Consider the following 18,171-nt stretch of genomic DNA (forward strand, 5'->3'; position numbering starts at 1 on the left):
TGAAACTCTTCTTGCCAGTAGTAATTAAAAATAAACAGCAGTCATTAACTTACTGTGGGCTTCTAATGGCCACAACATTGCTTCCTTGCATGAATGATTTACTGATCTCAAGTAAAGTAATTCAACACTGAAGTTATCTTGAAAATTAAAAACCATTCTAGATAATGAATAGTTTCAATTTCTATAGCACCAATTTATGCGTAGTCTTTTTTTTTATGTATTCTTCTGCACACATACAACGTGCTAACTAACAAAAATGGCCTGAAAGGGACTCTACATCAAAGAATAGCTCACAAAGCTCAGTTTCTGTGCTTAACTCTGTACACTTAGGGGTGAGATGTACTCATTCATTCATTCATTCATTCAACCAATATTTATTGATAGGTTTCTTTAGGCTGGGCATTTTCCCAGATGCTTTGGGGAGTAAAAAAAGAAAAAAAAATAGTCTCTGTCTTCAAAATAATTTATTATTATATATCAGGTAATATTTTATTATAATCTTGTTCATTTTATTAAATTGGTTATGTCATAATTTATTTAACCATTGCCATGTTGTAGAATATTTAGAAAATACATATATGATATAAAAAGCTTATGTATTTCTTTTAAAAAGCTTGTGTTGCAGATATGAGGGAGATCTTGCTGCGATATCTGTCACCCCATTGATCACCGGGGTTGATTCAGCTGATCTGGCTGGCTAGGCAGGTGTCCCTTCTCATCACTGCTCCCTGAGCATCCCTCCTGACACGTGATCTGTAGAAGAGAGGGACCTTTCCCAATAGGGAAGGAATTTTCTTCAGTCAAGAGTACAGGAGTAGCTGCATTCCCCTGCTAAAACCTCCAAATGAGCTGTCCAGGTCCATTTGTAGAAAGTAATGTAGTCAAGCTCCAGACATCCAAATGAGGCACTACATGTGGCAGTTTGCCCTTCTTAAAAAAAAAAAAAAAAAAAAGAAAGAAAGAAAAAAAAGCTTGTGTTGAATACTCCTGAAAATAAATAGTTATTCGTATTTCTGATTATTTCTTTGGAATGGATTTCTACAGAACAGTGTAATAACTAGATCAAAGGCATGTACATTTTAGTCTCTTAACAAATTTAATGAAAATAAGCCCCAAATTGCAAAAAGGGGAAAAAAATTTATATTGCCACCAATACTGTATGAGAGAGCCTTTCCTTATTCCTTTTCCATGTTAGCCTTAAGAATACAGAATGTTCCTGGGGAGCCTGGGCGGCTCAGTCAGTTCAGCGTCTGATTTTTGATTTCAGCTCAGGTCATGATCTAAGGGTTGTGGAATCTAGCTCTGTGCTCAGTGGTGAGTGCTGGAGGATTCTCTCTCTCTCTCTCTCCCTCTCCTGTCTCTCTCGCTCTCAAATAAATAAATATCTTTTAAAAAAGCAATGTAAAGAATGTTCCACTAAATGTGTATTACTGATTATTAATATTTAATAGTCTTAAAAATTGTTAAAAAGTTCCTCATTTTCAAGAATAATTGACTAAATAAAATAATACTGATAAAAAATTTTCAGCTGATATTGATAGTTTAAATCTGACAGGAGATCTCTCAGGGGTTTTTTTGTTGTTGTTTCTATATATGCCGATTTTTAGACTATTAAGAAGTCATGAAAAATGCCATCTGTTGGTTTGAAAAGTTTGACTAAAAAAACGAAGTTACAGTTGATCATGTTGAACATTGACATAAAAGCAAATATCAGAAAATAAATTGATCTGTATTTTTGTTAGAGTTTATTTCATAAAAACCATACTTAGGATATTGAGAATTTAATATGATAGTAAAACATTGTATTTGGTGCTAGTACATTATATTTAACAGAAGAGTAAAAAAAATACTGTGCATAGGTTTATAAGGTCCTAACTATATGTTATTTAAAAATAGTTATAGGGTAGCTTCATGGTCACCTGTAAATATCTGTGGCATTTTTATAATAGCATTTTTGCCCTTTGTTTCTTTGTATGCTCAACTACTTGGTCTTTCTGTTCTTATCTCAATGGTTATGTATGCTCTTTATTTCTAGAACCATGGGCCACAAAAACCGGTATGTCAAAGTTCCCCGGGGTCACATCTGGGTTGAAGGTGATCATCATGGACACAGTTTTGACAGTAATTCTTTTGGGCCGGTAAGTCGTCTTGTTTCATGATAATTATTGGATATCACATGTGGGAACAAAATTATGTCAGGCGGGTTGCTCTGGTAGTCCAGCCAAGAGTGATTGTGAATTGTATAGCGAAGCAGTTTATATTTGAAAAGTTCCTTTTAAATATTATACAGAAAATATAAGCTGTCAAGCTGTATGTGTGTGTGTTTCATAGAAAAGAACTTAGACTGTCAGTAAAGTACCAAAGATGGTTTTAGCTGAGAAAGTAATCCTAGTAGGAAGTCTAAACCCAGTAGGAGGTTTTTCTCTCCACAGAAACACTTTGTGCCGTGTGTTTTCAGTTAGTGTTTAACAGATCTAAAGTGTAAAAGACCTATAAGCATCAATTTTCTAAATCATTTTTTTAAATGAAAGCTATAATGGAAATCATATCGGTGAGTCCCATTTTGTCCACATTTAATTTATATCAGAAATGCAGACATTCCTTGTACCTTGTTTATATCCTATGAAATATGCGACTAGACTGATATTTTGTAATTGTTTTCATTTTGAATGCATATAGAAGTTCTCTATGAACTCCTGAAATAAATCATTATGTAAAGTGAAGAATATTTTAGTTAACAGAAAGTGAACCTGACTTCTAGTTACCTAATCTGTTTAAAAACTTGGATCTTTAGCACATTTTCCTATAGCTAGACCTCTCTATCCTTGTTATGTATGTATAAATTAAAATTGAGCACCTTTAGATATGTTTGCAAAAACAGTTACCCACATTCGTTGGTCTAAAATTAAATGTCGGTGGTCTATAAAAGGATTTCTATCACATATTATGAGTGATCACTGTTATTGTTACTAGAGAAGCAGCCACTTTGACTTACCTTTGGCTAAAAGTACAGTAAGAAAGGTAGGGCTGGATGGGTGTTGTGGATAAGTGGAAGAAAACTTTATCGGAGGCTACTCTTACTTCTTTTTTTGGAGGAGATGTTGCAATGATGATAGAACCTTCTAAGGTCTTTTTTGCTTTTGAATAGTAATCATTACTAAAATGTAATTTAATCTTTTTAGGGTATATCAAAGATGGGATGAACAGAGTGGAGATGTTGTAGGTCATCAAGAGTGTAGTAGAAGTGACTTAGGAAAAAATTTAGTAACAACTTGAAAGCGAAAATAGATAATCTAAAAGCAGTTTTATTTCTCTCTCATCAATTAGATTAAATCTATTTAGTGTATCAAATTGTTGACCAAGTCCACATTAAAATTTTGGTTACCTTTAGGGGGAACTGAGTGGCTCAGTGGTTGAGTGTCTGCCTTCCCCTCAGGTCATGTTCCCAGGGTCCTGGAATCAAGTCTCTCATCAGGCTCCCCATAGGGAACCTGCTTCTCCTTCTGTCTATGCCTCTGCCTCTCTCTCTCTCTTTGTCTCTAGTGAATAAATAAATAAAATCTTTAAAATTTTTTTTTATCTTTAGTTTGGATTTTAATTAATCTGGATAGTGACTCTGAAATCAAATGTTAAATTTATTATGTTTTGTTATCAGGTGTGGGATGTGTAGTGAATAATTAGATACTCATAATGAAGTAATAAAGTTTGAAATTGCTTAGTTTTTTCTTTATGAATAAAGCCAATACAATAATGCTTATATAATTAATATTATTGTCAATCAATCCTATTCCATATGCTTTCTTACTTGGGGGAGAAAAGGATAGAGTTGATAGCCAGAATACTAGAAATTGCATGTAACCCTCAGTGTATCATATCTATTGTGCAGTTCTTACTGGGCTCAGTCTTCTGTTGTGCATTTATTAACAACATTTTGTACCATTGAACTATGAGTATACCCAGGAAGATGTATCAGCTCTGGGAATATCCTCTGTCACTTGTATCTTTAAAAGGAAGAGAGAGGGATCCCTGGGTGGTGCAGCGGTTTAGCGCCTACCTTTGGCCCAGGGCGCGATCCTGGAGACCCGGGATCAAATCCCACGTCAGGCTCCCGGTGCATGGAGCCTGCTTCTCCCTCTACCTATGTCTCTGCCTCTCTCTCTCTCTCTCTCTGTGACTATCATAAATAAATAAAAAAAAATTAAAAGGAAGAGAGAGCTGGGCACATGAGTCATTAAGCATCTGACTCTTGATTTTCTTCAGGTTGTGATATCAGGGTCCTGAGATCGAGCCCTCAGAGAGCTCCTTACTAGAGGTGGAGCCTGCTTAATATTCTCTCTCTCCCTCTCCTTCTGTTCCTCCTCTGCTCACATTCATGTTCTCTAAATAAATAAATAAAATGAAGAAAGTAAGAACCATGTATGAAGGATCTCTGTGTGTTTATTATAATAAGAAACTACAGTATTCAAAACATTGACATTTATATTGTGTGCAGCACTTTGATGTCATTTGGTTTAAATTGTGCTTTTAAATGAAATATGCTTGTTCAATATAACATGACTGATCATAAGAGTCAGAGGCACAAAAAAAAGCATTTGAAAGTTAGTGTTTTTTTTTCTTCTCTTTTTAATTTCTATAAACAAACAAGCACAAGGCTCTTGGTTGATGGGGTGGGCTAAACTATCAATATCCATTCACTTAACTAGTTTCATTTTTATTTGTCATAATTAGGTGAAGAACCTTTCTAGGATAAAGGAAAACATTTGTCATCTCATGTATAAAGCTATTTGTATTTGATGAGTTAACAGTACATCTTTTTTACTTTTACAATGAACTCTCATGTTTTGTGTACCAATAGCACTTATGAGTATGAAAAGTTAATATATTGATGATCCTAAGCACATGTTAAAAGGACAAAAGGGGAAAGAAGTGAAATAAAACCCTGAAATCCTTTTTTAAAGCTAAACTGTGATGTTGGAGTATAGAGTTTTCTTACTACATTTTTTACAATATTTTATTTATATTATATTATATTATATTATATTATATTATATTATATTATATCATATATATATATAAAGAGAGAGAGAGCATGAGTGGCGAGAGGGACAAAGGGAGAGAGAGAGAATCTCAAGTAGACTCTGCACTGAGCACTGAACATGGAGCTTGATATGGGGCTGGGTCCCAGGTCCTGGAGATCATGACCTAAACCAAAATCAAGAAGCAGGTGCTTAACCTAATGAGCCATCCAAGCATCCCTCTTATTGCATTTTTTTTCTTATTGCATTTTTTATTAAAAAATGGTCATTGTAATATTTTAGTGATTATTTTAAAGTTTTTATAATTCTAAAAACTAAAAGGTAAGTTTGGTAATTCTAAAAAACTAAAATAATCTTGAATTTTAAAATTCATATATACTTGAAAATTATATTTTTCCAATAATTCTAAGTTGCATTTTTTGGCTTATCAGCGTACTTGAAGGTCATATGTGGAAGGTCAGTAAACTTTAGGCTTTCTGGATGGTTGATTCATTTCTCCCCTTGGAAGTAGGGAATGCACATCTTCTTGATGTAAACAATCTATCTTAAGGCAGCCAGGATTGTCTCTGAGATGCTTATCGTGACTTTGTGGAAACTGATTGAAGCCTTTACCCTTCAATTGCCTCCCAAATAATTTCAGAAATGTATCCAAATCATTTTACATGCTTTAACTCTTTGAATAGTAATTGTACTTTTGATAGAATCTACCTAGTTTATTTTAAATTGTGGCCTACTAGCAATCATAATGGAGCTGCCTTTTTCCATATTCAGGTAGACTTTCGGTTGAAATCTAAAGAAGAATAAGAAAGAGTGTCTCATACTGGTGTTTTTCTTGTTTGTTTTATTATTTCTTATTTATTCTTTAACATTTCAATTTGCTTTTCTGATTTGTTTTATTGCCACTCCATGTAGGCTTTCAAGAGGGAATGAAATAGTTATGAGTAAAAGATGAATAATGGATTATGAATTTAAAGATAGCAATATTGATATAGTGATAGAATACATACAGCAGAATAAGATCCAACAGCTGTACTTTTAAATTATAGAGAATGACATTATAGTAAGAAACAGAAAATCAGATAATTTTGGTTATGGACCTCATCAGTCAGTAAACTTGTATGGGTCTACATTTCCATATGTATAAAAGGAAGAGTTTTTTTTTTTTCTCTGAATTCATCTTAAATAAATAAAAATGGGTATATATTTTATCAATGAGTGATAAAATTTATTTAATTGTACTCCTACAATATATATATTCAAAAGATATATCATCACAATTTTAGTGAGCATCCTCAGGAACCTAAAATAGGAGCATAATTAAATAAAGTGTGGTTCATTCAGAGATTGAAATATTATGCAATCATTAAAAATTATATTTGTGACATGGCATGACATAATATTCATGACATTGTTTTAAATAAAAACACAAAGACATGAATGTAGAGTATTATATTAATTGTCTACAGATGTTATGACTACGGTTGATTCTTTTTTATACTTTTGTACTTTTTATTTTAAAGGTTTGCAACAAGTTTTTATCATTTTTATAATTAGAAAAAGAAAAACTAACACTTTTAAAAAGGAGGATAAAGGTATTTAAAGTAAATGACTTCCAAGTTTCATCCTGACTCTTAAGTTTTATAAATATGTTTTATGGTTCTATGGCCAGAGGGAAAAGTATCACAGGTGTCGCTGGGTAGGTAATGTTTCAATTATGAAAAATATCTCTGTGGAATATCATCATATTAAAACTCCTGAATATATCATCATAACACAATGATAGAAAATGTCCTATTTTCTCATAATATGGATTCACTAGTGTATGACTTTAGTTTAGATTTCCAGTGTGAAATATAGCTTCTGTGGTTTTCCTTTAAAATTATGATAATTATCTCACAGTATTTTCCTGTGTTTTTAACTACCTTATTTTACTGGATTATGTATTAAAGATATCTGATGATTCTGATATATTGGTTTATTATTGTTTAGGATATTTGATAAACTCTTCTCTAACCAATTCTTTTGTTCTATGAAATTACTGTACCTACTTCCACATAGATAACATTAAGACATTTTCTCCTGTAGCCATGTTGTTGTTCTTTGCTAGCGCTCAGGAGTAACTGATTATAATCGATATTGATGAATTTTCTGCTTGCTTGAAAATGAAAGTGCATTTGGGGCTCCTGGGTGGCTTAGTCTGTTAAGTGACTGCCTTTGACTCAGGTCATGATCCCAGTCCTGGAATCCAGGCTGTGTTTAGCTCCTTGCTCAGCAGGGAGTCTGGTTGTCCCTCTCCCTCTGCTCCTCTATCTGCTCCAACCCCTGCTCATGCTCTCTCTCTCTATCTCAAAATAAATAAATATGTAAATAAGTAAATAAATAAATAAGATCTTTAAAAAACATTTAAATGAAAGCGCATTAAAAAGCAAGTATTTGTGTGTATGCATGCATAGTTGTGAATTTTCAAATAGAAAATTTTAACTATTTCAGATTAGCAGAACTTTCATCAGTTTAAAATGTATATAGCATTTCATTCTTCCATTTATTGTATCCTTTCACTACTTATATTTGAAATATTCTCAGAGCTGTTCATTCTATGTGGTGAAAACACAAATGTGACTCTCCATGTCTTCCATTGTGTTTATACATTTTCTCTCTTTGAAATTTTTTTTCATTCCATCTAGCTCTAAGTCATGAGCCACTGAGATCCTCTCAGTGGTTGCTGTCTAGTGATTTGTTGTAAAGAATATATGTTATAATTCTAGTTACTTAGTATCTAAATTGAGTAATTTATTTTTACTTCATTGATCAAGGAGCATTAGAAAGAGAACTTTTGGCTTAAACATTTCAAGGCAAAGATAACCTTTCCAAAAATGTATGAAAGTGTTTTGATTTTTAGGTTTGTGATCATAGTGTCACCTTGTGAACAATTTCTGTGCAGATGCCATGAAGCAGAACTGAACAATTTGGATGTAGAAACTATGCATGATATACTGCCTTTATCTAAGAATGGAAACTGCAAGTTATACTAAATATGAATTCTTTTTAGTTCCAAGTCATCTGGAAAAGAGGCAATCTAATCACCTATTTCATGGATACATAATGAAATAAAATATTAGCCCTCTAGAATTTTTTCTTGAAGAAAATATACCTAACAGGAAATTATAGTTTTAGAATAAATGAGTAATAGAAATATTACGTATTAATTAAATGAACTGATTCTCTAAAAGTAATGATATAAAAGCAGTCATTGAAATGAAGATTAAAATTCTATAGAATTCCTTTTGAACCTAATGAAGTTCAAAAAGTGTTTTACTTTATTTTTTTAAATATTTTATATATTTTTTAATTGGAGTTCGATTTGCCAATATATAGTATAACACCCAGTGCTCATCCTGTCAAGTGCCCCCCTCAGTGCCCGTCACCCAGTCACCCCAACGCCCTGCCCACCTCCCTTTGCACTAACCCTTGTTCGTTTCCCAGAGTTAGGAGTCTCTCATGATCTGTCACCTTCTCTGATATTTCCCACTTATTTTCTCTTCTTTCCCCTTTATTCCCTTTCACTATTTTTTATATTCCCCAAATGAATGAGACTATATAATGTTTGTCCTTCTCCGACTGACTTACTTCACTCAGCATAATACCCTCCAGTTCCATCCACGTTGAAGCAAATGGTGGGTATTTGTCTTTTCTAATGGCTGACGAATATTCCATTGAATACAGAGGCCACATCTTTATCCATTCATCTGTCGATGGCACCGAGGCTCCTTCCACAGTTTGGCTATTGTGGACATTGCTGCTATAAACATCGGGGTGCAGGTGTCCTGCTGTTTCACTGCATCTGTATCTTTGGGGTAAATCCCCAGCAGTGCAGTTGCTGGGTCACAGGGTAGCTCTACTGTTAACTCTGAGGAACCTCCATACAGTTTTCCAGAGTGGCTGCACCAGTTCACATTCCCTCAACAGTGCAAGAAGGTTCCCTTTCTCCACATCCTCTCCAACATTTGTGGTTTCCTGTCTTGTTAATTTTCCCCATTCTCACTGGTGTGAGGTGGTATCTCATTGTGGTTTTGTTTGGTATTTCCCTGATGGCAAGTGATGCAGAGCATTTTCTCATGTGCTTGTTGGCCATGTCTATGTCTTCTTTGGTGAAATTTCTGTTCATGTCTTTTGCCCATTTCATGATTGAATTGTTTGTTTCTTTGCTGTTGAGTTTAATAAGTTCCTTATAGATCTTGGACACTAGCCCTTTATCTGATAGGTCATTTGCAAAGATCTTCTCCCATTCTGTAGGTTGTCTTTTAGTTGTGTTGACTGTTTCTTTGCTGTGCAGAAGCTTTTTATCTTGATGAAGTCCCAATAGTTCATTTTTGCTTTTGTTTCTCTTGCCTTCATAGACGTATCTTGCAAGAAGTTGCTGTGGCCAAGTTCCAAAAGGGTGTTGCCTGTGTTCTCCTCTAGGATTTTGATGGAATCTTCTCTCACATTTAGATCTTTCATCCATTTTGAGTTTATCTTTGTGTCTGGTTTAAGAGAATGGTCTAGTTTCATTCTTCTGCATATGGCTATCCAATTTTCCCAGCACAATTCATTGAAGAGACTGTCTTTCTTTCCAGTGGATAGTCTTTCCTGCTTTGTCGAATATTAGTTGACCATAGAGTTGAGGGCCCATTTCTGGATTCTCTATTCTGTTCCATTGATCTATGTGTCTGTTTTTGTGCCAGTACCACACTATCTTGATGATCACAGCTTTGTAGTACAACCTGAAATATAGCATTGTGATGCCCCCAGCTCTGGTTTTCTTTTTTCAATATTCCTGTAGCTCTTTGGGGTCTCTTCTGATTCCACACAAATCTTAAGATGATTTGTTCCAACTCTCTGAAGAAAGTTCATGGTATTTTGATAGGGATTGCACTGAATGTGTAAATTGCCCTGGGTAGCATTGACTTTTTCACAATATTAATTCTTCCAATCCATGAGTATGGAATATTTTTCCATCTCTTTGTGTCTCCCTCAATTTCTTTCAGAAGTGTTCTGTAGTTGTTAGAGTATAGATCCTTTACCTCTTTGGTTATGTTTATTCCCAGGTTTCTTATGCTTTTGGGTGCAATTGTAAATGGGATTGACTCCTTAATTTCTCTTACTTCAGTTTCATTGTAAGTGTATAGAAATGCCACCGATTTCTGGGCATTGATTTTGTGTCCTGCCACACTGCCGAATTGCTCTATGAGTTTTAGCAATCTTGGGGTGGACTCTTTTGGGTTTCCTATGTACAGTATCATGTCATCTGCAAAGAGGGAGAATTTGACTTTTTCTTTGCCAATCTGAATGCCTTTTATTTCTTTTTGTTGCCTGATTGCTGAGGCTAGGACTTCTAGTACTATGTTGCATAGCAGTGGTGAAAGTGGACATCCCTGTCTTGTTCCTGATCTTAGGGGAAAGGCTCTCAGTGTTTCGCCATTGAGAATGCTATTTGCTGTGGCCTTTTCGTAGATGGCTTTTAAGATGCTGAGGAATGTTCCCTCTATCCCTATACTCTGAAGAGTTTTGATCAGGAATGGATGCTGTATTTTGTCAAATGCTTTCTCTGCATCTGTTGAGAGGATCAAATGGTTTTTGTTTTTTTTCTTGTTGATACGATCTATCACATTGATTGCTTTATGACTGTTGAACCAGCCTTGCATCCCGGGAATAAATCCCACTTGGTCATGGTGAATAATCTTAATGTACTGTTGGATCCTATTGGCTAGTATATTGTTGAGAATTTTTGCATCTGTGTTCATCTGTGTTCATATCTTGTTGAGAATTTTTGCATCTGTGTTCATCATAATTCTCCTTTTTGGTGGGGTCTTTGTCTGGCTTTGGAATTAGGGTGATGCTGGCCTCATAAAACAAGTTTGGAAGTATTCCATCCCTTTCTATCTTTCGGAACAGCTTTAGTATAATAGGTATTGATTCTTCTTTAAATGTTTGATAGAATTCCCCTGGGAAGCCATGTGACCCTGGACTTTTGAGTCTTGGGATGTTTTTGATGACTGCTTCAATTTTCTCCCTGGTTTTTGGCCTGTTCAGGTTTTCTCTTTCTTCCTATTCCAGTTTTGGTAGTTTGTGGTTTTCCAGAAATGTGTCCATTTCTTCTAGACTGCCTAGTTTATTGGTGTATAGCTGCTCATAATATGTTTTTAAAATCGTTTGTATTTCCTTGGTATTGGTTGTGATCTCTCCTTTTTCATTTGTGATTTTATTAATTAGAGTATTTTCTCTTTTGGTTTTAATAATGCTGGTTAATGGTTTATCTGTCTTACTAATTCTTTCAAAGAACCAACTCCTGGTTTTGTTTATCTGTTCTGCAGTTCTTCTGGTCTCTTTTTAATTGAGTACTGCTCAAATCTTTATTAACTCTCTTCTTCTGCTGGGTGTAGGTTTTATTTGCTGTTCTTTCTCCAGTTCCTTTAGGTGCAAGGTTAGCTTGTGTATTTGAGTTTTTTCCAATTTTTTTGAGGGATGCTTGTATTACAATGTATTTCCCTCTCAGGACTGCTTTTGCTGTATCCCAAAGGTTTTGAATGGTTGTATCTTCATTCTCATTAGTTTCCTGAATCTTTTTAACTCTTCTCTAATTTACTGGTTGACCCTTTCATCTTTTAGCAGGATGCTGTTTAACCTCCACATGTTTGAGTTTCTTCCAAATTTCTTCTTGTGACTGAGTTCAAGTTTCAAAGCACTATGGTCTGAAAATATGCAGGGGACAATCCCAATCTTTTGGTATCCCTTGAGACCTGATTTGTGACCCAGTATGTGGTCTATTCTGGAGAAAGTTCCATGGGCACTTGAGAAGAATATTCAGTTGCATTTGGATGCAAAGTTCTGTAAATATCTGTAAATCTATCTGGTCCAGTGTATCATTTAAAGCTCTTGTTTCTTGGAGATGTTGTGCTTAGAAAATCTGTCATTTGCAGAAAGTGTCGTGTTGAAGTCTCCCATTATTAGTGTATTATTATCTAAGTATGTCTTTGCTTTGGTTATTAATTGATTGATATACTTGGCAGCTCCCACATTAGGGGCATAAATATTCATAATTGTTAGGTCCTTTTGTTGAATAGATCCTTTACTCTCTTCATCTCTTACTGCAGTCTTTGGGATAAACTTTAATTTATCTGATATGAGGATTGCTCCCCCTGCTTTCTTTTGAGGACCATTTGATTGGTAAATGGTTCTCCAACCTTTCATTTTTAGGCTGTAGGTGTCCTTAGGTCTAAAATGAGTCTCTTGTAGGCAGCAAATAGATGGGTCCTGCTTTTTTATCCAGTCTGAAACCCTATGCCTTTTGTTGGGATCATTAAGCCCATTCACATTCAGAGTTACTATCGAAAGATATGAATTAATGTCATCATAATACCTATTCAGTCCCTGTTTTTTGGATTATTTCTTTGGGGGTCCTCTTTCTTTTACAGGTTCCCCTTTAATATTTCTTGCAGAGCTGGTTTGGTGGTCACATAATCTTTCAGTTTCTGCCTATGTTGGAAACTCTTTACTCTCCTTCTATTCTGAATGAGAGCCTTGCTGGATAAAGTATTCTTGGCTGCATGTTCTTCTCATTTAGGACCCTGAAATTATCCTGCCAGCCCTTTCTGGCCTGCCAGGTCTCTGTGGAGAGGTCTGCTGCTAATCAAATATTTCTCCCCATATAAATTAGGGATCTCTTGTCTCTTGCTGCTTTAAGCATTTTCTCTTTATCTTTGGAATTTGCAAGTTTCACTATTAAATGTCTTGGTGTTGAACGGTCTTTATTGATTTTAGGGGGGATCTCTCTATCTCCTGGATCTGAATGTCTGTTTCCCTCCCCAAGTTAGGGAAGTTGTCAGCTATGATTTGTTCAAATATGCTTTCTGGTCCTCTGTCCCTCTCGGCGCCTTCTGGAACCCCAATTAAACATAGTTTTTTTTTCCTTCTGAGGCTGTCATTTATTTCCCTTAATCTTTTCTCATGTTTTTTTCATTGTTTTTCTCTTTTTTTCCTCAGCTTCCTTCCTTGCCATCAACTTGTCTTCTGTGTCACTCACTCTTTCTTCTACCTCATTAACCCTTATCGTTAGGACCTCCAGTTTGGATCGCATCTCATTTAATTGATTTTAAATTTCAGCCTGATTAGATCTAAATTCTGCAGTCATGAAGTCTCTTGAATCCTTTGTGCTTTTTTTCCAGAGCCACCAGTAGCTTTATAATTGTGCTTCTGAATTGGCTTTCTGACATCGAATTGTAATCCAAATTCTGTAACTCTGTGGCAGAGAGGACTGTTTCTGATTCTTTCTTTTGTGGTGAGTTCTTTCTAGTCATTTTGCTCAGTGCAGAGTGGCTAAAAACGAGTTGTACTTGTTAGGAGCACAAACTCTTCTCTCTGTAGCATTCCAGCTATTTTCTCTTTAAATATCAGGTCGAATTCATAGGTTTTCAGGATGATTTGAAAATTATCTAGGTAAGTTGGTCGGGACAGGTGACATGAGGACCCTACTTCTCCACCATCTTGCCCTGCCCTCCAGTCTTTTACTTAAAAAACAAAACAAAACAAAACAAAACAAAACCTGGTGAGGGGCACTCAGATGGTTAGTAGGTTAAGTGTCTGCCTTTGGCTCAGGTTGTGATCCTGGGGCCCTGGGATTAAACTCCCCATAGGGCTCCCTGTTCAGTGGGAAGCCTGCTTCTCCCTCTCTTCCCTGTTCATGCTTTCTCTATCTCTGTCTCTCAAATAAAAATATAAAATATTCATTAAAAAACTAGTGAAAAAGTAAAGGAGAGGAGCAAATTTTCTGTTTTTATATCATGTGAACCTTTTGTTTATGTCATCAGAGCACATTTTGAGCATCTGCTATTAGTCCAGATTTGATTTGGGCCTGGATTCTGATGGGTAGAATAGATTAGCAGAGATGGGGATTGTATTAACTAGAGATAGATTGCTAGATTATGTAATACATTTGGGAAATGAACATTTTAAGAAGTTTACTATCTAGCCTTGCCTGTTTGGAACTTTTCCCTTACATTACACATTTTTGGTAAAGGAGAAATACAATAGGTGATTAGGGCAACAAAACAAGATTCTTAGGATGCAAGAAGGCTGAAAGAAAGATAACAGTTGGGAAGTTTTTGTATTTTTAAAACCACAGCACAAAAGGAGGAATTGGGGTGGTATTTTGGGAGACATTAAAGACTTTCGGGGGTTATAAGGACAGAGATTCACGTTCTGGATCATAAGGAGTGTTCTGGGTCTTCCCAAACCTTTGTCTCTGTCACCAGGGATACTTGGAGGAATCAGGAATGAGAGTCAACAGATACAACAATGACTAAATTTTAACCTCTACTTTAAGGAGGGATAGCCTAGAGGGGAGGCAGACAATCAGACAGTCACAACACAGTATAAGAGGTGATCTAAGTAGGAATGTGATGGGGCCTCTTAGAGGAGTAGATGTTTGTGTACTAAAAAACCTTAAGGAAAAAAAAAAAAAAACTGGATAATTTCCTGGGGGGGATTTGATAGAACAGAGTGTTCTGAAATCTGTGAAATAATAACTATTTGGTTAAAATCTCATATTGCATGAAACACTTTAGATGCTGCATGTTTTGTGAATGAAGTGGTTTATGCCTGGAGTGGTTAATTGGTTTCAGCTGCATTGAAAACACTCTGCTTATACAATACAGAATAATCTTGTGGACATATGAGAATGAATTGACATTTCATTTTATTTATTGTTGAAGTGTAGCACTTTCCTTGCATAAGTTCTCTTGAGCAGCTAGAGTAACTTTTATTTAAAATCAGCCATTTTCAAATAGAGAAGAAGGTCATTAGACTATGTTGACAGGATCCAAATAAAGTATTCTATTCACACTTTCTTTGAAACATGTTGCTTAGACTTTAATTGGTGATATTTTCTGGTTTTCTTGTAGTACATGCTTTTGTTCATTAAAAATTTTTGTTAGGAACTAAAATAATCTATATGTTATAGAAAAATAATGATTCTTAACATCTATAGCTTGGTGTTTTCCTTCCATTGTTTCTAACAGTTCCCCTTAAGTAGTACTGGAACTGAACAACTTCACCTTTTATTTAGGTACAATTTTCATTTGGCTGATGTCAACAAAGGCACGTGTTTCATAAAAACTCCAAAGCCAGCTAAAAGAAATACCCTTTAATTAAAACATCTGTATAGCCAAAGACAGCCAAGAGTCAGTAAAGAGCCTGTTCTCTGGATCAATGTTCAGAATAGAGGAAGGTATGTCCAGCAAAAGGAAACCAAGGTCCCTTGGGATTAGCACTGCTTTTAGTTGGATTTGTTACTGTACAGCTAGAACATCAAAAAATATGATTTAAAAACGAGAGTGTGGAAAGATGATGCCAACTAAAGACAGTGGTGAAGGAAATAATATCATCTTCCCCATGCGCCCCACTGAGAACACGGACAATCTGAGCTTCCATTTCCACCGAATCAAATTTTGCCTTCTATCTTAATTATTCTGCTGGTGTAGAAATCATTTTCCACATGGCTTCATTTTCAGATAGGAGAAATGTCAGCAGAATTGTCATTAGACTTCATTGCTATGGCAGATACCGTTCCTTTGGGCTGTTTAGTTACAGAATTAAGCATGTTCATTTTATTAGAAATGTATATTTACTGACAGTGGGTCAGGAGCCAAGATTTGGTGAAATCCATGCAGTGTTATTAATTTAGCAATTTCATAAGCCTTTAGAATTTTTTAAAGTGGAATTGAAACCTTTATCTTATTATTTGTAAGACATAATTGGTGTCTGTCTACATGATTGGTGTCTTCACAGAAAAATAAAATGGAAAATAGGAGTCCAGAAGAGGAGACAAACTTGCTATTGCCTAGTCTAGACAATAAAAGGAGAAAAATATCTGCTATTAAATATAGTGATTCAAAGTTTGAGAGTGAATTTCCTCATTTCAATGGATATCTACTTATAAAATATTTACCAGATAATTTTTTGCTCTCCACTTCTCTAAGTATGCAAACAATGAGTTATATAAAAGACTTTGTCTTTTGACTGAGATTCTGGTAGATAACTTCCTTTGGAAATTTTAAATTTTCCTAAAGCTTGTAAGATAATATAAAGAAATGACTGCTTTGTGTCAGCATCTTACAGGTTCTATTTATTGAAATTACTTGAAAGAGAATTAAAAGATCAGTTGATTGTCAGTGACTTGGGTGATTTTTTTCTGTGTAATAGAACCATGTGTGGAGCCTATAATGAATCACAGTAACCACAGTTTTAGATATTATTGATAGGAAGACCCATGTGGGTTTGTGGTATAATAAAATTTGTCAAACTTGGTGGATCGAGCAAGTGAAAGGGCAGTTCTCTGGTACGGTGGTCAGAATCAGAGCCAAGAAACACGTGTCCTATTGATGGGACCTTGGAGACATCAAGGCTTCTGTGCTCAATAAGTGATTTCTGACCCAGCAACTCCCTGAGAATTCTGCTCCAATCCATCCTGTTACTAAGAATTTTTCTCAGAAGAGCTCTGATCACATACATCATGCCACTTCTTAAAGCAGTATCATCAGCCTACAGCACCTATCATAATTAATGAACAAATGTTAGAAGTCTTCCCTTTTGAGTCAGAAACAAGGCAAGAAGGTCCACCCTCACCACTTCTGTTGAGTGTTGTGCTAAATGTCAATACTAGTACAGGTTAAGGCAAGAGAGAGAGACAAAAGATGTAGAGCTCAGAAAGGAGGATTCCAAACTGTTTTCCCCTTTAAGTATGTTACTATCTACTTAGAAAACCAAAGAAAAATCAGCAGAATTATTAAGACAATCTTGCAACTTTACTAGTATCATATCATACACAATCATTAACATTAACCCTGTGTGGACATCATCAACAAATAAAAATACACCCTTAAAGAATTTGCCATTTAAAATAGCAATAAAGTATTCATGATAGTAGTTGCTTCTGGAAGGGGAAGGTGCAAATGTGATTAGGCAGGGGTGAATAGGGATACCGAATTACTGGTCCAATCTTATATTTTGAGTTGGGGGAGGTATTTAGGTGTTCATGATATTATACTTTATGCCTTTTATGTCTTAAATATGATAGAATTTTTTTTTTTTAATTTAAACTTTGGGCTGTTAACCTACAGTGCAATATTGGCTTCTGGAGTAGAATTCGGCAATTTATTACTTACATACAACTCCCAGTGCTCATCATCACAAGTACCTCCCTAACCACCCATCGCCTATCTAGCGCATTCCCCTCCCACCTCCCTCCATCAGCCCTCAGTTTGTTCTCTATCATTAAGAGTCTCTTATGGCTTCTTTCCCTCTCTCTTTTTTTGTCTTTTCTGCCTTCCATATGTTCATCTGTTTTCTCTAAGTTCACATATGAGTGAGATCATATAGTATTTGTCTTTCTCTGGCTGACTTATTTCACTTAGCATAATACACTCTAGCGCCATCCATGTTGTTACAAATGGCAAGATTTCATTCTTTTGATGGCTGAGTAATATTCAATTGTATATGTATATCTTCTTTTTCCGTTCATCAGTTGATGGACATTAGAATTTTCTCCATAATTTGGCTATTGTTGATAATGCCGCTATAAACACTGGGGCACATGTGTCCTTTGAATCCATATTTTTGTGTCCTTTGGGTAAATATCTACTAGTGCAATTGCTGGATGGTAAGATAGTTCTATTTTTAACATTTTGAGGAATCTCCATACTATTCTCGAGTGGCTGCACCAGTTTTCCCACCAGTAGTGCAAGAGGGTTCCCCTTTTTCTGCATCCTCACCAACACCTATTATTACTTGTGTTGTTAATTTTAGCCATCCTGGCAGGTGTGAGATGATATCTCATTGTGGTTTTGATTTGTATTTCCCTGATTATGAGTGATAATATTGTTAATAACTACATAAAAAATATTAAAAGTTGGTATCAGTGGCCATATGTCACATGGCAGGTTTCCCCTAATATTTGTGGGGTCTACGGCACAGAAGCTCACACACTATATATTTAAATATTTAACAGGTTTAAATCAAACTAAAAAACTATTAAATTAAATATATTCCTTTCTCTTAACTTGATAAATGTACCTTCGGATGGCTAAAACTGGCAAACACA

At 35.3% G+C, this 18,171-nt stretch overlaps 1 protein-coding gene across 5 annotated transcripts in view; it reads left to right on the forward strand.

Moving 5' to 3' along the window:
- IMMP2L (inner mitochondrial membrane peptidase subunit 2) overlaps window positions 1–18,171 on the forward strand; it is an 845,985-nt gene that overhangs the window by 635,302 nt on the left and 192,512 nt on the right. For 4 of the 5 annotated variants that reach the window (XM_077856155.1, XM_077856154.1, XM_077856151.1 and 1 more), the window contains one exon: window positions 2,036–2,138. In XM_077856155.1, coding sequence (XP_077712281.1) covers window positions 2,036–2,138 — 103 coding nt within the window. Of the gene's footprint in view, window positions 1–2,035; window positions 2,139–18,171 lie in introns of those variants that run through there. The other variant, XR_013356508.1, reaches the window with a different exon arrangement.

This window comes from Canis aureus, chromosome 18 (assembly GCF_053574225.1).
Source record: "Canis aureus isolate CA01 chromosome 18, VMU_Caureus_v.1.0, whole genome shotgun sequence".
Lineage (NCBI taxonomy): Eukaryota > Metazoa > Chordata > Mammalia > Carnivora > Canidae > Canis > Canis aureus.